This window comes from Oncorhynchus masou, chromosome 17 (assembly GCF_036934945.1).
Source record: "Oncorhynchus masou masou isolate Uvic2021 chromosome 17, UVic_Omas_1.1, whole genome shotgun sequence".
NCBI lineage: Eukaryota > Metazoa > Chordata > Actinopteri > Salmoniformes > Salmonidae > Oncorhynchus > Oncorhynchus masou.
The window spans coordinates 26,897,014-26,919,395 of record NC_088228.1 but is presented as its reverse complement, the minus strand read 5'-3'; the positions used below and the strand labels follow the sequence as shown (position 1 = coordinate 26,919,395).

General features: G+C 41.2%; 2 protein-coding genes across 11 annotated transcripts in view; one reads left to right on the top strand and one right to left on the bottom strand.

The window, feature by feature from the left end:
• Positions 1 to 4,629: 4,629 nt before the first annotated feature.
• On the bottom strand, positions 4,630 to 15,862 carry LOC135558779 (proteasome subunit alpha type-7). The gene is made up of 7 exons (XM_064992913.1): positions 15,549 to 15,862; positions 15,182 to 15,308; positions 13,234 to 13,358; positions 5,758 to 5,880; positions 5,398 to 5,517; positions 5,157 to 5,219; positions 4,630 to 5,052 (listed from the first exon to the last, which is right to left on the bottom strand). Exons 1-7 carry the CDS (start codon positions 15,648 to 15,650, stop codon positions 4,957 to 4,959), a joined length of 756 nt encoding a protein of 251 aa, XP_064848985.1. The 5' UTR covers positions 15,651 to 15,862; the 3' UTR covers positions 4,630 to 4,956.
• Positions 15,250 to 22,382, top strand: part of LOC135558778 (protein SSXT-like) — a 26,729-nt gene continuing 19,596 nt past the window's right edge. For 2 of the 10 annotated variants that reach the window (XM_064992911.1, XM_064992907.1), the window contains exons 1-5: positions 16,292 to 16,503; positions 17,193 to 17,269; positions 17,423 to 17,507; positions 19,696 to 19,734; positions 21,056 to 21,215. In XM_064992911.1, the coding sequence (XP_064848983.1) occupies positions 16,435 to 16,503; positions 17,193 to 17,269; positions 17,423 to 17,507; positions 19,696 to 19,734; positions 21,056 to 21,215 (430 nt within the window). In that variant the 5' untranslated portion in view covers positions 16,292 to 16,434. Of the gene's footprint in view, positions 15,336 to 16,288; positions 16,504 to 17,192; positions 17,270 to 17,422; positions 17,508 to 19,695; positions 19,735 to 21,055; positions 21,216 to 22,382 lie in introns of those variants that run through there. The other 8 variants (XM_064992909.1, XM_064992905.1, XM_064992910.1 and 5 more) reach the window with 7 other exon arrangements.

Here is a 22,382-nt window from a genome sequence, read left to right as displayed (position 1 = left end):
CATTGACAGAGGGTGTGTTCAAGAGGCAAAGATAGCTACTTTGCAGACCTATGAATGAAATATGTGGAAATGACTCTAGTCAATATCCCCGGAACTATAGCAGGGGATCACACGTGTCTTAGGACTACACACTTACTTCCAATTTGTCCACCCTTTTTTTCGTGGTGTAACCATAAACCCTGTAGGGGATGAGTGAACGCTAGCGGTTCAGATCGCTAGCCTTCACGGATAATGGTGTATATATCTGTCAACAAGTGACAAGCAGAAAAGGGACCGTGTTGAGAGCGTAGCCTTTCATGACCCAACACACTATGACAGCTTGGCCATGGCTGCAGAACATTAGCTTTGTTTTTTTTTTGTTTTTTCTGACAGTTTTAAGCAAACACAACTCTCCCTCTCTCTCTTTACATATATATATATATATATATATATATATAGATATATATATATATATAGATATATCCCTCTCTCTCTCTCTCTCTCTCTCTCTCTCTCTCTTTCTCTCATTCTCTCTCTCTCTCTATGGACTCAATTGTTCTTAGAGCATTTGAGGCTCTATGTTAAAGCGCAGAACGACAAAAACATGTCAGAGGCCAGTATATTCAGCTAGCTGTTAGCTAGACTCATACTGTAAGCCTTAATGACAAAAGTGAGATGAAAGTGTAACTGATAGGAACGTGCTGCTTTTATGCAACACTGCACCCGGCTGGTGACGAGTGGTACTGGCTCCATTTGATTTCAGCGGAACTGAAGCACTCTGTAAGAGAGGAGGACTGATATAACCTTAGCTCCCAGGGGTTGTGTGTCTGTGTGTGTGTCTCTCTGTCTGTGTGTGTGTGTTTTGCCCTTGAAGCAGTTATCTTATCTGGACCTGGGGACATTCCACACTGATCATTTCAAACATCCCAAGAGGGGCCTGCTTTGAAATACAGCTAAGGGGGTAACACATTAGAATGACAAAATGTAGATCCCCAACCTGCGCTGCCTGCAATATGCACTGTATATGAATTGAAATCAACATGACAGGAAGCTACATTGATTTGGTTAATATTAGGCAAAAGTGCAGCAGACTCATACTACAGGCAGTTTCCATATATTTTGTATGCATTCAAGTAACATAAAAGTATATTAATTCAAACGCATAAATATACTGTGTTGAGAGTATGTGTGTTGAGCTCTGTGGCCTGTGTGTGTGTGTGTGTGTGTGTGTGTGTGTGTGTGTGTGTGTGTGTGTGTGTGTGTGTGTGTGTGTGTGTGTGTGTGTGTGTGTGTGTGTGTGTGTGTGTGTGTGTGTGTGTGTGTGTTGATGTACATTTCTATTTAGTTTGCAATGTTTTCTAAGTGTAGTCCGCAATATAAGAATGCTATTGGTTTGTGAGGTGTGTGTGTACATCTCATACAGTTTAGGCTACTGTGTTGTCAGTAGTCTAAAAAACACAATATGTTTGCACAATTGGTTTGTGAGGTACATTAAGAGAGTGTGTGTGTGTGTGTGTGTGTGTGTGTGTGTGTGTGTGTGTGTGTGTGTGTGTGTGTGTGTGTGTGTGTGTGTGTGTGTGTGTGTGTGTGTGTGTGTGTGTGTACAATGTAATGCACTCAGTCTACAGCCTTGGGCACTGTGCATTCTTGCTTTGAGAGCACATGTCCCCGGGCCTTGTTCCTCCGTCAATGACCTCTGGTGGAGCCATTATTTTCTGCATTAATGACGAACAGCAGTCAGCCAGTGATGGGCTTTGTCCCCAGGCAAAGTAGCTCGTTCTGATTATGGGCAACAACAACGGTAGGCAGTGAAAAACAAAGAGAAACTCTTCACACAAGAAGTTGAAACAGAACTAGGAGCAGCAGCCAGCTTTGGCATTAGAAACATAAGCTGTTCTCGGTCTATTGACAAGATGGATCTAGATAACCTCTGTGTCTGAAGGGATTACCCTTAGTGAACTTGGAGAAAGTTAAGGAAGTAGCTTATTTTGTTGCTCCTTTGTAATTTGTCTTCACTTTCAACCACTACCACAAGAATCAGAAAAGCATTATTTGTCTGTCTGTTTCTGTCAGAATAAGAATTTTGCAAGCGCTTCTGACATACTGAGAGCTGATCTTCAACATACAACCGATTGAAATACAAAATGTGTGTGGTGTTTGGATTTTTTTTTTAAATGGAAAGCTCATTCTTGATTAGCACACATCTGCACTACCATTGTCCTTAAAACATTGAAGAACTGAGTTTGATAAATAATTGAACAACCTATACATATTTCTAGTAGGGTTATAAAGTATTCTCCTGAAATTAACAGATTCATTCCCACACATCTATAACCCACACAAACAAGACAAACTGCAGACAAATAGCAGTTTCTCTTGCCATGGCAGTCATGGCACCCACTCAGGAAATCCTGTCCGTGGGAGATGACTCTAAATGAAGGACTTTACCATTCACCATTATGTCTTTGGTGAGAGTCACAGGGACCCCCCGGGGCTCCTCTGCAACGCTCGGCAGCACAACTTTTCAAAGGGCTCCAGATTAAAGTCACTGAAGTTTCCCACTGGGGTCTGAGGCCAGGATCCCATTAAGCAGGCCTACTACACCGGCGGCCATAATTGTGTCTTTGAGAATTCAGAGCAGCGGTTGCTTGATAAGCAAATTTAGGGTGAAATAAAAGAAGGGGGTGAGGCAAGAAAGGAGGGAAGAGGCATACGGACACTTCCCTTGGTCCATCACTAATTTGTTGTAAAGCCCTCATGCAGTCGTTTGTAATTTCATTTTAACATCATCACTGTATGTCTAATACACCAATGTGTGTGTTTATTTAATGAAAATAACTACAAAATAAAAACATGTATTTATTTCCCTGGGCCTCCTTTGACCCTTGAAATGCTGTCTTGATCTTGTGGGCGTTAGGAAACAAATGTGAATATATTTACATACACAGCCCTGATTTGCTGATATGATGGTCTAGAGTCCACCCCCTTGCCCAGATGAAAAGTAATCTGTCTATTATAATTAGATCACTTTGTGATGTCATGATGTGGGCTAAAAGTTCCATCCCACCTGAACAGGCTGAAATTCCAGGAATGTCTATCAAACAGCTCTTACACACAAAAAAAATCATAATTTTCACAATTTCAGAGCGTTATACTCAGAGTCTATATTTACGTCATAAAAAGGAATTCTCTTCAACCACACCCACAAATTCTTCCTTGCTGAGCGACCTTTCAGGTCATGTCGATATAGGGGGCTCGTTTCACTGTGGAAATAGATACTTTTGTACCAGTTTCCTCCAGCATCTTCACAAGGTCCTTTGCTGTTGTTGCGGGATTGATTTGCACTTTCCACACCAAAGTACGTTCATCTCTAGGAGACAGAACGCATCTCCTTCCTGAATAGTATGACGGTTGCGGGGTCCCATGGTGTTTATACTTACTTACTATTGTTTGTACAGATGAACGTGGTTGTATGAACCAGACTTGGAGGTCTACAATTTTTGAGATCTTGGTTAATTTCTTTGGATTTTCCCATGTCAAGCAAAGAAGCACTGAGTTTGAAGGTAGGCCTTGAAATACATTCATAAGGTACACCACCAATTGACTCAAATTATGTCAATTAGCCTATCAGAAGCTTCTAAAGCCATGACATAATTTTCTGGAATTTTCCAAGCTGTTTAATGGCAGAGTCAACTTAGTGTATGTAAACTTCTGACCCACTGCAATTGTGATACAGTGAATTATAAGTGAAATAATCTGTCTGTAAACAATTGTTGGAAAATGACTTGTCATTCACAAAGTAGATGTCCTAACCGACTTGCCAAAACTATAGTTTGTTAACAAGCAATTTGTGGAGTGGTTGAAAAAAAAAAAAGTTGTTATTACTCCAACCTAAGTGTATGTAAACTTCAGACTTCAACTGTAACTGCACTACCCTTTAAATGACTATGTGAGAGATGAGCGCGTCATAAAGCAGTCCGTCTGGGGCCTGGGCTACTCTGCATTCGCTGTATGAGTGACATTCCTAAAGAATGCTGGTAAATGGAAACATTGCTGTTATGGATGTTGAGTCTACTCTCTGTCGGAGTAAGGGATAACAGTGATCTTTTTGTATACTGCTGGGTAGGATACTGAAGTGAAGCTAAAATGACATTGTCATTTCTTCATATTGACCCACTGTGATGTCAAACTAAGCCTTCATTATCCCCCACGGTGAAATCAGGGAAGGGACTGTGGATCTGTCCCTGGCTGTCCATTAGTCACATGACATCTCAGACAGCAGTAGCCCAATTGACAAAACTTGGGTGAATGATGCATCCTGCCACAGAGATCCGGCATGTACAGAAATACACTGATTAGACCAAGGCATTAGCATGAGAAATTAACTTAAATATTTTAGTCACGCGCAATATCTCAATAGGTCCGGGGGGGGGGGGGGCTGATATTTACTGTTTCATTGATTCTTGACATAGTTGGTATAATGATATTCTGATTCCATTTTACTACAGCATTTTTTTAAATTATTAGCTGGGATTGGGTGCTCGACTTCACTACAGACATATTTTAGCATCAACACACACAACAAAGATAACATGAATCTAAAGAAAAAAACACTCTCCCTATAACCCGATGAATGAATAAAAACTAAGGTACATAAACAAGTTGACTTTATTAAGTATGTCGGTCTATTAACATTCACTTCAAATAAAAAATAATAACATACTGTTCTTAAAAGAGGGCAGAGGTGAGATCTCCAAGTTCTGAATCCTAACTTGAGATCCACACAGCTCAGCTTCCACATAAACCATGCATTGATGGTGGGATATTTTATGTGAAAATTCAACATACAAACCTTAAGTGTGTGTGACATGAAAGCTATATTTGGGCCTATAAACCTTGACACTTTTCTATATTTACCGACCAAATACACTGCCTTTACCCAAGGGCTAAATAAAAACTAGTGATTGAGTAACGACTTCAAGTAGATTTCTTCTGTTTTTTCTTCTCTGCCTCATCTTCTTTCTCTTTCTCGATCTCAGCCACCAGGGTCTCAATTTCTTTGGACTCCAATAACTACATGGAGCAACAACAAAAGAACGAAGCAATTAACTCAGACAAGAACATGTGTAAAGCGGCAAATACTGGGATCAGACCACCAAACTCTTTGGTGAGGTTACCTTCAGTGGCTGGTTTCTTCTGATCACAGCGAGATCAATGTTCTTCCCACCAGACTGAACCACCTGTAAACATAGTTCAAAAGGTCAAATGTACACAATGGATTTAATATGCTAACAGCCGAATTTTTGACCATATTAAATACCCAAATATAACTGTCTCAGACCTACAGAAGTGCCTAGGGGAGTAGGAAGTAGTCGTCGGTTTGGAGTTTAGCATAAAAATGACAGTGGTTGACCTTACCTCAAGCAAGGCTTTGATTGCCAGCTTAATCGCCTCGTTGTCAGTGGCGATGGCTTCATCTGTGTAGTTCTTCTCCAGGAATTCCCTCACTGTCTTAGCACTGCGACCAATTGCATTTGCCTGAACAAAGAGATGGGTAACAAATCAGTAACTGAGTATTTTTAAAACATTAAAATACCAATAGTGTGGTTTAAATCCAGCTCAATACCTAATGTTTATTTTCAAAAACAGACCGCACAATTAAGACAAGAAAATCTAACTTTTGCAATGATACACTTCAGATAATCATTATGGCTATGAAAAACATTAAAACATATTTATCTGTTGAGAAAGGTGAGATATTTTTGTGGATTGGCTGACCTTCCATGCATGGTATGTTCCTGAGGGGTCAGTCTGATAAAGCCTGGGGGTCCCATCGTAGTCAAAACCCACGATCAACGCCGAGATGCCAAACGGTCTTCGTCCATTACTCTGAGTGTAACGCTAAAGAAAAAGATAAAAAGCTGGCTTCAAATGAAAATAAACAAACAGTCAAGTATCATATGGACTTTAGTTTACTCTACCAAAATGGGTACACGGTAGCCTTGCATGCAGGCTTGGGGAGTAACAGATTACAAAACAACTAACTGTAATCCATGACCAGCAAAAATGTTGTAATCAGATTAGATATACTTTTGAAAAACTAGTAACTTCTAGGGTTACTTTTAAAAAAAAAAAACGTTTTTTTTGGTACATTTATTTTCCTAATGACATTCAAAATCAGCATTGAAAAAAGGCGCAAGTTTAAGTTTGTCATGTCTGAAAGTCCACAAATCAGAGACTAATATGATGACACACCAAATGTGTCTGATGGATCGTTGGGCTCCTGAGTGGCGCAGCGGTCTAAGGCACTGCATCTCAGTGCTAGAGGCATCACAACAGACCCTGGTTAAATTCCAGGCTGTATCACAACCGGCTGTGATTGGGAGTCCCATAGGGCGGCGCACAATTGGCCCAGCATTGTCCGGGTTTGGCCGGGGTAGACTGTCATTGTAAATAAGAATTTGTTCTTAACTGACTAGCCTAGTTAAATAACAAAAAATGGAATGTAATCAGAAAGTTACATTTGTGATTACAATTGGACAGGTAACTACACTGAAGAGAAATATAATAATATGCCATGTTTCATGAGCTGAAATTAAATATCCCACACATTTTACACACGCACAAAAAGCTTCCCTTAAATGTTGTGCACAAATTTGTTTACATCCCTGTTTGTGAGCATTTCTCCTTTGCCAAGATAATCCATCCACCTGACAGGTGTGGCATATCAAGAAGCTGATGAAACAGCATGATCTTTACACAGGTGCAACTCGTGCTGGGAACAAAAAGCCACTAAAATGTGCAGTTTTGTCACAACACCACAGATGTCTCCAGTTGAGGGAGGGTGCAATTAGCATGCTGACTGTAGGGATGTCCACCAGAGTTGTTGCTATGGAATTTAATGATAATTCCACTACCCACCTCCAACGTCGTTTTAGAGAATTTGGCAGTACGTCCAACCGGCCTCACAACCGCAAACCACGAGTATGGTGTTGTGTGGACGAGCAGTGTGCAACTTTGTGAACAGAGTGCCCCATGGTATTAGTGGGGTTATGGTTCTGTCAGGCATTAGCTACGGACAACAAACACATTTTATCGGTGGCAATTTGAATGCACAGAGATACCATGACGAGGTCCTGAGGCCCATTGTCATGCCATTAATCCGCTGCCATCACCTCGTGTTTCAGCATGGTAATGCACAGCCCCATGTCACAAAGATCTGTATACAATTCCTGAATGCTGAAAATGTCCCAGTTCTTCCATGGCCTCCATGCTAACCAGACATGTCACCCATTAAGCATGTTTGGGATGCTCTGGAACGATGTGTATGACAGAGTGTTCCAGATCCCTCCAATATCAAGCAACTTCGCACAGCCATTGAAGAGGAGTGGGACAACATTCTACAGGCCACAATCAACAGGCTGATCAACTACATGTGAAGGAGATGTGTCACTATGCATAAGGCAAATGTTCACACCAGAGACTGATTTTCTGATCCACGCCACCACATTTTTTTTAAAGGTATCTGTGACCAACATATGGTTCTGTATTCCCAGTCATGTGATATCCATAGATTAGGGCCTAATGAATTTATTTCGATTGACCGATTTCCTTACATTAACTGTGACTCAGTGAAATATATGAAATTGTTACATTTATATTTTTGTTCAGTATAGTGGTTAGATTCTGGGTTAAAATCAGAACAGTATTATACTAGAGACAAGATACATTAGAAGTACTACTATAGTATCTGAGGAGTGAGACTGATTATTACACCATAAGTTAATGGTTATCTGTAGGAGTCAGATTAAACTATAAAATGAAAGAAACGCTGTGTCTATTCTATTTTACCATTGCTTAATGAGATACTATTATTTTCTTACGGAGTTATCAAGAGTTGTAATTCTAAGTTGATTGGTTATTCGCATTCTTGATTTAACATGTTTTTGAATCACAATGTGAATCATGTGTTCGAAGGGAAAATACAGGAGTATGAACTAATTTTGAAAATGGTTTCATCAGTAACAGTATGTTATTATGCTCTTTCCTCTCGAGGTTACCATGGAACGTGACATCGGATCGTGTCTTAAGACATGGTAGGAATAATTTGACCACAAACAGTGTGTGAACCACAAAACCCTCCCTCACCGGCTGAAGAAAGAGCGACAAAGGGACAGCGACTTTTAACACTCCTGAGTCCGAGCCAAACCTGGGTACGGGCGGAAGGAGTGCCGAGACCGCGCGGGCGGAAGGAGTGCCGAGACCGCGCGGGCGGAAGGAGTGCCGAGACCGCGGGCGGAAGGAGTGCCGAGACCGCGCGGGGCGGAAGGAGTGCCGAGACCGCGCGGGCGGAAGGAGTGCCGAGACCGCGCGGGCGGAAGGAGTGCCGAGACCGCGCGGGCGGAAGGAGTGCCGAGACCGCGCGGGCGGAAGGAGTGCCGAGACCGCGCGGGCGGAAGGAGTGCCGAGACCGCGCGGGCGGAAGGAGTGCTGAGACCGCGCGGGCGGAAGGAGTGCTGAGAACGCGCGCGTGGAGAGAGATAACGGCTCAGGTGAGAGACTCGTGTTCGTGGGAGAAACGGATGTATCCATTTGGATATTGAAAATCGGCACATGATCAAGGGCCATCAAATGTGACAGGCACGAGTTACATGTGCCACTGGGAAGATGAACTGTAACGCTATTTGAAGAAGACACGCTAGAATGATAAGTGCCGGGAGGGGGGGGGTCTACACAATTTCGACTAAGTATGCATTGAGATATCGCTCTTTCATTACCAGGCGACAGGAAAACAGGGACAAATGGGGGCTGTAATGAGAAGAGCTTTTACCGGCAATAAAAAGGTTCAGTTAATAAACATACATTCTAACAGGGATGATGTGTGCTAGGTTGAGACTTGAATTCGAGTCGTACACTCAAAGTAAGCACTAAGGACTGTCATTCTGAATTTGGGTTGGATAATTTAAACGTTTTAGTTATGATTCAGAGAGAGAGGGGGGGGGGGGCTCTAAAACAGTGAGGGCACTGCAAAAATGTATTAGGCCTAGGGAGGCTCTAGAAACCTTATCTCTAAGTATCCTCCGACAGGGAGGTTGTTAGAGAACTCACTGGATGATAGCTTGGGCCAACCATGAAGGCTTTTTTTTGTTTTACCATGTCATCAGAATTTGAATGTTAAATCACAATACATATAGATGGCTGGAAGATACGGCACAATTAATTGCATAAAAGGCTCAGTCTGTTTTGCAATAACACCCAAGGATGAAAATGAAGGAGATGGCATGGAGACCAGCATCATACGGGTATAGAACGTTACGGATGGACGGTTCTTTCCACGGTTTTATTCGCATCAAGGGTGGTGTGAAGTTACTAAACATGTACTTTTCTTCCCTTTCCTTAGAAGTGCATTAGGAGTAGTGACTAGTGTTTTATGGGTTAGATGGAATGATATTTGCAAATGTATCTGCAGCAGGAGGTGAAGTACACGAGGCCTGTGTTTGAGACAGAATGTTTATATAGGGCTGTTAAGTGGGATGGAATGTGACTGCGGGGTAGATCTGTGGGGGCTCATAAATTAAGGTTGTGGTGATAGAGGGGTATCATTCCCAGAGACTATGTATATTGTTACAGGAGATAGCTCGTAGGAAAAGGGAGGACCGCTAACTGTGCACAATATAGGGACTATTATGAAGTTAAATTGAACATTACACAAACCCAGATCATGGTGTTAGGTTGGATATTCTTCCAACTCATTAATCTCGTTCCCAATTTCTAACCGCCGGAAAACACTTGACAGATTACATGCAGTAGTTATTCTCACAGCAGTCGCCTGTACCCCTGCACACTGACTCGGCACCAGTGCCCCCTGTATATAGCCCAGTTATTGCTTTTCTTATTGTGTTACTTTTTAATATAGCCTACTTGGTAAATACTTTCTTCTTCTTAAACTGCACTGTTGGTTAAGGGCTTGTAAGTAAGCATTTCACAGTAAAGCCTACACTTGTTGTATTCGGCATATGTCGCAAATAAAGTCTGATTTGATTTGTAGGGACAGTAATTGAAGGAGGCTATAGTCATGGGCCATGTTAGGAGTAGCAGGGGTTACTTTAGTAGCATTGTTGGGTTATCAGTTTGAGGACTCATGCCAAATGGCTGGGTAGCTGGGAGACTGATGGGAGTGCCGGGGGCTGTTATTCAAATGCCACCAATTAGTGATCTGCCCATAAGGGGGGAGTGTATGTTGTCAGGAAATGACCCATGCGTTGCAGTGTGTATATCCTCAGGTGAAAGCAGCACATGAGGAGCAGGAGATAACCTAGGCACGGGCTGAATTCTGGAGATTGAGTGTACATCAAGATACACCAGGCAGGGATGTTGGGACAGCAATGTTCTTGTCTACACACAGTACTCCTTACAGCACCTGCAGCAGTGAAGATCGTCATGTCTCTCCTCGGTGGGCGCATAGTTCTCACAGGAAGTGAGGTCCAGCTGCATAATGTGTGACCTTGAAGACACCATGACAAAGGAAGTGGAGCTAAAGAGAGACTAGATTCCACCGTAGACATGCAAATTGGTTGGGTCTGGGAGCTACTTTAAACATAGTTGGGTTAGCTGCTTTATTGGTTAACTTCACTAGGGTAGGGGGCAGCATACGTAATTTTGGTTGAAAAGCGTGCCCAAATTAAACTGCCTGCTACTCAGGCCCATAAGCTAGTATATGCATATAATTAGTAGATTTGGATAGAAAACTCAAAAGTTTCCAAAACTGTTAAAATAATGTCTGAGTATAACAGAACTGATATGGCAGGTGAAAACCCGAGGAAAGTCCAACCAGGAAGTACTATTATTTTGAAAGGCTGTTTTTCCATTGAAAGCCTATCCACCATACAAAGACTTAGGACCCAGTTCACAATCTCTATGGCTTCCTCAACATGTGATCAGTCTTTAGGCATTGTTTCAGGCTTTTACTCTGACAAATGAGGGAGATACACCGCTTTCAATGAGAGGACAGTGGAAATTTCCAGACATGAACCAAGCACGTGATCGGGAGCACGCATTTCTTGTTTACCTTTTCCATTGACAAAGCTTTTGTCCGGTTTAAATAATATTGATTATTTATGACAAAAACAATCTGAGGATTGATTTAAACATAGTAGAAACATGTCAAACTATCTTTATTTATACTTTTTGTCTTCGTGTTGAGAGCATGCATGGTTCCTTTGGATTTCTGAACTAAACTCACCAACAAAATGTAGGTATTTGGACATAAAGATGAACTTTATTGAACAAAACAAACATTTGTTGTCTAACATGGAGACCTGGGAGTGCCACCAGATGAAGAGCAAAGGTAAGTGATTAATTCTAATGCTATTTCTGACTTTTGTGACACTCTCCTTGGTTGGAAAATGGCTGTATGGGTTTCTGTGTATAGGCGCTGACCTATAACATAATCGCAAAGTGGGCTTTCGCCATAAAGCCTTTTTGAAATCTGACACAGCAGTTGCATTAAGGAGAACTTTATCTATATTCGTATGTTTAATACTTGTATCTTTTATCAATGTTTATGATGAGTATTACTGTTATTTGATGTGTCTGCACTTTCACTGGATGTTTGTTTGAGACAATGCATTTCTGAACATAACACACCAATTTCAAATTAGGTTTTTGGACATAAAGATGAACTTTATCGAACAAAACACACATTGTGTAACATGAAGTCCTGTGAGTACCATCTGATGAAGAGCAAAGGTTAGTGATTAATTTAATCGCCATTTCTGACTTTTGTGAGCCCTCTCCGTGGCTGGAAAAAGGCTGTAAGGTCAGCACCTAGTCACAGAAAACCAAACATAATTGTTTGGTGTGCTTTTGCCGTAAGGCCTATTTGAAATAGGACACTGTGGCTGGATTTACAAGAATCAGAGTCAGGTGAAGAGAGAGTGGGTAGTGTCATGTCTCAGACTTTGGTTTTCATGCATATATAATTATGCATAGCTTACCATATTAATACTGTTATGTTTAGTGTTTCTTGTTGCTTTGCAAGTTTTGCGCTATCACTCTTGGGAACCGGAAGGAGAACGTTGAACTGGGAGAAGTCAACAGACCCAGGGGACACGTTATAATCAGTGTTCTATGAGGAATGGAAATAAGATTGTGTATGGTGTGATCATAGAACAGAGGCCATAAGTCCCCGAGTTTGTAACCCTCACTGTGAATGTTAATTATGTTTCTTTTTTGTTCATGTTTTACTAATGATTGTTTGTCCATTGAAAAGTAATTTCCAAGTGTATATAATGTTGAACAGTATGGAGTTAAATGTTCAAAACAGGAGACTGTTAGATTCTGGGTTAAAGTTGGAACATTATTATACTAAAGACAAGACACATCAGAAGTAATAGTATAGTATCGGAGGAGTGATAGAGACTGGTTTTTACATCAGAGGTTAATGGTTATCTGTAGGAGCCAGATGGCTTTGGAATGTGCTGGGTAGAGGGGAGGCAGTCACATGATTGCTATAGGTGATACGGGTGGAGAGCTTTGGATTGGGAATCAAGGGGGTTAACGTCAGGTCGACCTTAAGGGAGAAGGAAAGGTTTATTACACCATCACTTCGTCTTCCTGTAGAACCATAAAAGATGTAAGGGTTGGAGAGAAGGAGGAGTGCATCTAAATTGGAGTATATATATACACTTGTGGTGGTAGAAACATGTTTTGTCCAATGCAGCTGTATTGATCCTCTGGGAAGAATTAAACTTGGTTCAGCTTTCATAGTGTCCTCAGAGAGTTTTTTTACTCTGAGAATTAGAACCTAACAATAGTAACTGTAAAGGATTACATTCTGAATGTAACCTACCCAAACCTGGTAGCATGCGCCGATGCTGTCACTCTTGGACAACATCACCACGTTGACCCAACACAAAAAGTCCCCTCTGTGTCACTAATGTTGAATAAACTTGAACTTCCACTGACAGTTGTCCAGGTGGTTGGTCTTTATGACGTTGACAAAATAAACACAGGGAAGTCTTATTAGACAGACTTTTTAAACGTGGGTTTGCTACAGGTTCCTGACAAATTGCTTCCCCTCACATTAAAATAAAAGTCTTACACAAGCCATCTCTTGCTTGTGCACATATGAGAGAGACTATTGGAGGGCTGTGACTTCCTGTTTTAGTGAAATCTAATTGCTGAGTGGTGTCTGTCACGGATGGCAATAGCAAGTCGTTAGGGGCTGTTAGTTGGAGGTGGTGTGTATTGTACCTGTTTCAGGGTGGCAATGTGCCGTGTGATGTACTCAACGGTGACTGGGTCCTCCACTGTGAGCCTGTGACTCTGGCACTCCACCCGAGCTCTGTTGATCACAATGCGGGCATCTGCTGTCAGACCTGACAGAGGCAGACAACTGGTTAAATAAGAGACAATAAGAGCGAAACGTTCAGCTGGTTTTGTTATGAGCCACAGCAAACCAAACAATATTGAAACCAGACAAATGGCGGAAAAAAACTCCCTAGACAAAGTTTTACCTCTGGAAACAGCCATTACACAAATTGTTCTTGCTAGGCAATGTTGGCTACAGTTGAAGTGGGAAGTTTACATACACTTAGGTTGGAGTCATAACTCGTTTTTTCAACCACTCCACACATTTCTTGTTAACAAACTGTCGTTTTGGCAAGTCGGTTAGGACATCTACTTTGTGCATGATAAGTACTTTTTTCAACAATTGTTTACAGACAGATTACTTCACTTATAATTCATTGTATCACAATTCCAGTGGGTCAGAAGTTTACATACACTAAGTTGACTGTGCCTTTAAACAGCTAGGAAAATTCCAGAAAATTATGTCATGGCTTTCGAAGCTTCTGATAGGCTAATTGACATCATTTGAGTCAATTGGAGGTGTACCTGTGGATGTATTGCAAGGCCTACCTTCAAACTCAGTGAGAAAATCAAAAGAAATAAGCCAAAACATCAGAAAGCAAATTGTAGACCTCCACAAGTCTGGTTCATCCTTGGGAGAAATGTCTAAATGCCTGACGGTAGCACGTTCATCTGTACAAACGACAGTACGCAAGTATAAACACCATGAGACCATGCAGCCGTCATACCGCTCAGGAAGGAGGTGCATTCTGTCTCCTAGAGATGAACATACTTTTGTGCAAAAGTGCAAATCAATCCCAGAACAAAAGCAAAGGTCCTTGTGAAGATGCTTCAGGAAACAGGTACAAAAGTATCTATCCACAGTAAAACGACTCCTATATCGACATAACCCGTAAGGCCGCTCAGCAAGGAAGAAGCCACTGCTCCAAAATCGCCATAAAAAAGCCAGACTACGCTTTGCAACTGCACATGGGGACAACAATTGTACTTTTTGGAAAAATGTCCTCTGGTCTAATGAAACAAAAATAGAACGTTTTTGGCCATAATGACCATCGTTATGTTTGGAGGAAAAAGGGGGTTTGTAAGCCGAAGAACACCATCCCAACCTTGAAGCACGGGGGTGGTAGCATCATGTGTGATGCTTTGCTTCAGGAGGGACTGGTGCACTTCACAAAAGATGGCATCATGAGGAGGGGAAAGTTATGTGGATATATTGAAGCAAGACATCAGTCAGGAAGTTAAAGCTTGGTCGTCACATTTGTCTTCCAAATGGACAATGACACCAAGCATACTTCCAAAGTTGTGGCAAACTGACTTAAGGACAACAAAGTCAAGTTATTGGAGTGGCCATCACAAAGCCCTGACCTCAATCCTATAGAAAATTGGTGGGCAGAACTAAAAAAGCATGTTCGAGCAAGAAGGCCTACAAACCTGACTCAGTTACACCAGCTCTGCCAGGAGGAATGGGCCAAAATTCACCCAATTTATTGTGGGAAGCTTGTGGAAGGTTATCCGAAGGCAATGCTACCAAATACTAATTGAGTATGTAAACTTCTTACCCACTAGGAATGTGAAGAAAGAAAAAAGCTGAAATAACTCTTTACTATTATTCTGACATTTCACATTCCTAAAGTAAAGTGGTGATCCTAACTGACCTAAAACAGGGATTTTTTACGAGGATTAAATGTCAGGAATTGTGAAAAACTGAGTTTATATACACCTTGGCCAAATACATTTAAACTTCCGACTTCAACGGTACTTACTTCGGCATGTCGTCTGATGATCAAGATAACATACAAATTAATGAATATGTTGTTAGCTAGTTAGATACCTGCGAATGCCATGCAAACATGTTCGTCTAGGGCGCAGATCTTGCGGACTGTTCTTTCCTCCTGTAGTTTGGCGACAGACTTCTTCTCAACTCCAAGGACAACAATGTCTTTGCCCCTGATGCCCACCTAAATTAGGAATGGGGAAATGAAACAGTTAAGTAGTTCGACACTAGCTAAGTAATTTTACCGAAATTCAAGTAAATATTGCGTTCAACAACAGAACATGATAGCTAGCTAAATTGAGTTAGCTAGCAATTTTCTCAAACAGCATCACAATGTTACGTTAGCTAGCTATCTTTTCATACATTTATGGCTACATAGTAGCTAAATGACACAGCTTACGTTAGCTTAGCTTCATAAACTTACAGCAGTGGAGCCTTTCTTCACAGCCTCTTGTGCATATTCCACCTGAAAAAGGTGACCGTCGGGAGAAAACACAGTGATCGCCCTGTCATATCTTGCTGCCATTGTGTTTCTCGAAACAGATGTACTGAAATGTTTAAAACGTGTAGCTAGCTACTCCGCTAGCGAATGTTTGCTAGCTAGTTTTTGAGTGAGTGTAATGACAGGGCGCATGCGCTTGAACTCTTTCAATTTTGAGCATTTCACCAAGAAATTTTTCATAAATTCACAGACGCCTCTGCAACATTTTATTTTACTCTTTCTAAACTCAACAGCATTTCATTGTTATCATAAGTGGTTCCGGGACTATAATAAGGGTTTAATACAGACGTTTTCAGCGTTATTTGGACCCTTTCCGGGGGATACTATTTTCCATTCCCCTGTGGCCTTTGGGTTGAGTTTGGATTATTCCACCATTCGACAGGGGTTGAAAACATTGTTTTGATTTTATAAAAGTCTTAATTGTACCCCACAAAACAACAATACAATGCATTGACATGTTTTTATAATTTCGATATATATATATCATGAAGATATATTACATTTCAAGGGCATTATCGTTCAGCCCTATAGTTGGCCGTGTTCGAGAGCATCAGAACGACTGCAGGCCACTGCCGACTTACTGATCTACAAATCAAGGTGGATCATAAATAATGACTCATTGTTATTTGTAGATCAGTCAATCAGTCACAATTTACCCATGATACATTGCGGATTTGATCCTCTCGAACACGGCCATGGACTACATCACAGAATAACATCAGATGTTGCTAATCTAAACTGTCTGCTTTGAGTTCTACATATTTGTTAGTTGTATGTTTTAGTTTATTTAGCTTTATATGAAAACACCATGTCGGTGGCGTTTGCACCTCACAGACAACGTGGAAAGGGTGATATAACACCCGCTGGAATTCAAAAGGTATAGCTAATTCATTTTTTATCACGCACCGCAACAGAATGGAGGCGGATACAGCACCAGCTGCTGTTGCTAGCTAACTAGCCTAGCCAGCGGCCAGGTCGAGCTGTAAGGAGGGAAATAGATGGTAACAATGTTGCTAGGGTAAAGCGCGGTCAATATGAACTTCGCGGTAGTGGGCAAATAATCTAAAAAAATAACATGTTTAGTCGATTCGATGGACTAACATTGAATTAGTTTCTGATATAAATGGAAGCATAGGCTAAGGTTTTCTTAGCTAGTTGGATTGTTAGCGTCTTTTGTTAGCCAGGCACGCACAGAACAGGACTACTAGTATATATGACATTGATTATAGCTAGCTAACGTTTGGAGAAAAAGGCCGGTTGACCAGCTAACTACGATGTTGCCATCAACGTCATGTACTACTGTACTACCAAAGAACATATGATTTCATGAGTAGTCTGCATTGGAATGGGACAGCCGTTTGTCCTGCTGAAGTTCAACCACTCAATACAAGCAACATTGTTTTCATGCATGTTTCCAATCCCCTTAAAATTTTATTTAGGCTACTGTATTCTCATATGTAACAGGTCCGAATGCGAACATTACTGGATAGGAAGATGCAGTTGTCTTCTACAGGCCTATCCACATTTTTTTCAGTTTTCTTTCCTTTTTGCTCTGTCATGTTTCAGTTACTGGATGAGAACAATCAGCTGATTCAATGTATAATGGATTTCCAGAGTAAAGGAAAGACCGCAGAATGTTCACAGTAAGTTATCATTTATGTACCATACAAAAGTTCCATGCCTGATGTGCTTTCAGGTTCCACACTGTCATGCATGTACGTTTTTGCAGTGTATTGACAGCCCATCTCCCTGTCTTTTAAATGTTAAAATGTGTTTTATGTTCATTCTGTCAAAAGGTACCAACAAATGCTCCACAGAAATTTGGTTTACCTGGCCACGATAGCAGACTCCAATCAGAACATGCAGTCTCTGCTCCCTGCTGTGAGTATGGGTCCAGGGCGAAGGGCAGTGACGTAGGTGCTGATTCACTCTTACACATTTCTGCCAGAGAGAGAACATGAAGCGTACTAGAATTCATGAAGTTGTACAGATATTGTACAAATTCAAATAAGGTGTTGTTCAAACATGGCAATAAAAAAGATATACTCTCCATAATATTCCCTTCACCAACTGATATAATATATAGGCCTAGATCACAACTTGACTTTTTTTTTATTCAACTAGGCAAGTCAGTTAAGAACAAATTCTTATTTGCAATGACGACCTAGGAACAGTGGGTTAACTGCCTTGTTCAGGGGTAGAAAGACAGATTTTTACCTTGTCAGCTCGGGATTTGATTTAGCAACCTTTCGGTTACTGGCCAAACACTCCAACCACTCGACTTCCTTGCCGCTCCAAATATAAGAGCATAGACAGGCAACCACAGAGCTATTGTGCAATTAAAGATTACCCTCTACATATACAGTACCAGTCAAAGTATGGGATTTTCTTTATTTTTACTATTTTTCTAGAATAATAGTGAAGACGTTAAAACTATGAAATAACACATATGGAATCATGTAGTAAGACAAGTGTTAAGCAAATCAAAATATATTTTATATTTAAGAATTCAAAGTAGCAGTGGCAGCTTTGTACACTCTTGGCATTCTCTCAACCAGCTGCATGAGGTAGTCACCTGTAATGTATTTAAATGAAAAGGTGTTCCTTAAGTTAATTTGTGGAATTTCATCCCTTAATGGGTTTGTGTCTATCAGTTGTGTTGTGACAAGGTAGGGGTGGTATACAGAATATAGCCCTATTTGGTAAAAGGCCAAGTTCATATTATGGCAAGAACAGCTCAAAAAAGAAAATAGAAACGACAGTCCGTCATTACTTTAAGACATGAAGGTCAGTCAATCTGGGAAATTTCAAGGACTTCAAGTTCAGTCGCAAAAACCATCCTGCTCTGTGATGAAACTGTCTCATGAGGACCACCACAGGAAAGGAAGACCCGGAGATACCGCTGCTGCAGAGAATAAGTTCATTAGAGTTACCAGCCTCAGAAATTGCAGCCAAAAAAATAAGTAAAGTAACAGACACATCTCAACTGTTCAGAGGAGCCTGCGTGAATCAGGCCTTCATGGTCGACTTGCTGCAAAGAAACCACTACTCAAGGACACCAATGAGAAGAAGAGACATGTTGGGCCAAGAAACATGAGCAATGGACTTTAGACCGGTGAAAATCTGTCCTTTGGTCTGATGAGTCCCAATTTCTGATTTAAAAAAACATTTTTTTTGTCTAACCGCTGTGTCTTTGAGACACAGAGAAGGTGAACGGACGATCTCTGCATGTGTGTTTCCCACTGTGAAGCATGGAGGAGGTGGTGTGGGGATGCTTTGCTGGTGATAATGTTGTTAACTTATTTAGGATTCAAGGCACACTTCACCACCATGGCTACCACAGCATTCTGCAGCGATATGCCATCCCATCTGGTTTGCGCTTAGTGGGACTATCGTTTGTTTTTCAACAGGACAATGACCCAACATACCAACAGGCTGTGTAAGGACTATTTGACCAAGAAGGAGAGTGATGTAGTGCTGCATCAGATGACCTGGCCTCCACAATCACCTGACCTCAACCCAATTGAGATGGTTTGAGATGATTTGGACCGCAGAGTGAAGGAATAGCAGCAAATGTGGGGACTCCTTCAAGACTGTTGGAATAGCATTCCAGGTGAAGCGATTGAGAGAATGCCAGGAGTGTGTAAAGCTGTCAAGGCAAGGGTGGCTACTTTGAAGAATCTTTTTTTTGGTTACGACATGATTCCATATGGGTTATTATCACTATTATTCTACAATGTAGAAAATAGTCAAACGGAAGAAAAACCCTTGAATGAGTAGGTGTGTCCAAACGTTTGACTGGTACTGTACATTACACTGCTGGTCAGAAATTCCACTGGATTCGTCAAGTACAGGAAATGAGGTCATAATACATGTTACCCCTTCCTTTTTGCTTGTATATCTACCGCTGTCAAGCTCTGACGATAGATTTTGTGGTGCATGTGAGATTGAAAGCAATCATTTGATATGCCTCATATGCCACCCAAATGCAAGCTTGCTCGGTCTCCCCTGTTGTTGGACAAAGGGGAGGTGTATAATGTTCACCTAGATGCTCTGTACTTGATTTCAGAAGTGTGACTCCCCTACTCCTCCAGAGGTAAAGCTTGAAGTGAGTATGGATGGAGAAGTGGTGTTTGAATTATGATAGGGTGTCTAAGGTGTCTTGGTTCACACAATATTCATACTGTGTATTGCAGGCTTTTTCCCATAGATATTCAAACAGGGTATTTTATTGTGACACTGTCACACCTCGTGAGACACACTGCTGGGTGATAGGCCAGTTGATGGCTTTTACAATAGTATGAGATAATGTAATGGTATACTCTGTTGATAGGCCATCCTTTTATTATATAAGCTTGCTTGTTGCTTCAATCTGGCGCTGTGAAATAGAGGATAGAATAACATATATCCAGTGATTATACAGTGCATTCGGAAAGTATTCAGACCCCTTCAATTTTCCAAATTCTGTTAAGTTACAGCCTTATTCTGAATTTGATTGAATTGCTATTTTTCATCATGATTGTACACACAATACTCCACAATGACAAAGCAAAAACTGGTTTTTAGAAATGTTTGCAAATGTATAAATAAAAAAAACTGAAATATAACATTTTACATAAGTATTCAGACCCTTTTCTTAATAGTTTTTTGAAGCACCTTTCACAGCGATTACATCCTTGAGTCGTCTTGGGTATTACGCTACAAGCTTTGCACGCCTGTATTTGGGGAGTTTCTCTCATTCTTCTAGGAAGCGTCTTGGTGGTTCCAAACTTAAGAATGATGGAGGCCACTGTGTTCTTGGGGACTTTCAATGCTGCAAACATTTTTTTGGTACCCTTTCCCCGATTTGTGCCTTGACACAATCCTGTCTCGGAGCTCTATGGACAATTCCTTCGACATCATGGCTTGGTTTTTGCTCTGACATGCACTGTCAACTGTGGGACCTTTTATATATGTTCCAATGTTCCAATCAATTGAATTTACCACAGGTGGACTCCAAGTTGTAGGAACATCTCAAGGTTGGTCAATGGAAATAGGATGCACCTGAGCTCAATTTCGAGTGTCATAGCAAGGTGTCTGAATACTTGTGTAAATATGTTTTTTTTGTTTTTAATATATTTGCAAACATTTCTAAAAAATAAAGAACTGGATCTTGCTTTGTCATTATGGGGTATTGTGTGTAGATTGACAAGGGGGAAAAAACAACATAATCAATTTTAGAATAAGACTGTAACTTAACAAAATGTTGAAAGGGTGAAGGGGTCTGAATACTTTAGTAATGCACTGTATAGCCAGAGATTGTGTCCACAGTTAGATGAAGCCTTTTTAATTCTGTACCTTCATCATTTGCTTTCTTTCTCATACGTGGCTCAGATATGTACCTTAACACAGATGGTGTTTCTCTCCCTGTGTCTCTGTTGTCTGTCTAGCCACCCACTCAGAACATGCCCATGGGCCCTGGTGGGATGAACCCGAGTGGAGCGCCTGGCCCCCAGCCCCCCCACGGACACAACATGCCCCCGGAGGGCATGGTCAGCGGCGGCCCCACTGCCCCACACATGCAGAACCAGATGAACGGACAGATGCCTGGTAAGTGACCTCTCCGTCACCACCACCTCCCTCTGTCCCTTTCTCACTCACGAGTGTTGCCTAGCAACACCACAGATCTGGGATGGGAGGGGATGGTGCTCTGCTAAATGATGATGTCACTCGTCGGTCTGTGAGCTCTGGTGGTCTTCTAAGAGAAGGAACAGTCAGATGTGTCATGGTGCCACCGGAACTAGCCACACTGGGACCCAAATTTGAAACGCAATTACCAAAACAATGGAGCTGGGTGAAAAATGACCTTATTAAAACACGATTTAAATGTATTTTTGGGAGGCCTGTGGTCACCATTCATGTAATACATAAAATATTAACATCAAACAGTATTGGGGAGCTATTTCATATATTTTTTTCTCCCCCGGTCATATTATTTTCCCGGTTCAATCATATAGCAACCCTATATGCTTCGCAGCCTTGGTGTGACTGAGAGGAAGGGCAGAGCAGACCGTCATATGCCCCTAAATATTTTGTTCAGTGCTTCTAGAGTGACATAAATCTCACATCTCTGCTGTTTGCAAGCGAGGTTGTTCGGCTACATTGTATCGTTATTTACTCTTCAGAGCATACTGGTGTAAAATTGATACATTGTATAATATCGCTTGACCATGAGAACGACAAGTTTGGCACTGTGTTTTCTGAAGGTTTGTATAAAAATGAAGTGTTGGGGTAGCCTATAGGCCTATTATAGGGATTGGGTCCCCCTCTCTAAAACTCTCCCTTCTGAACTAACGCGCTATCCAGCACATAACCTGCCACCTGATCTACAGCCCATTTGGGCTACAAACTAATGTGACCCCACAAGTGTCATAGAACTCGTCTGAAGGTAACCCGTACCGTTTAAAAAAAAATTCTTATGAAAGGACGAATGTAGTTTTGTGCCTACCCTAAAAAGGGTTAAATATGTGTAAAAAATATATATGTGTATATATATATATATAACACAAACCAGTCAAAAGTTTGGACACCTACTCGTTCCAGGGTTTTACATTGTAGATTAATAGTGAAGACATCAAAACTATGAAATAACACATATGGAACTATGAAATAACACACTTGGAATTATATAGTAACCAAAAAACAAATGTAAATATATTTGAGATTCTTCAAAGTAGCCACCCTTTGCTTTGATGACAGCTTTGCACACTCTCAACC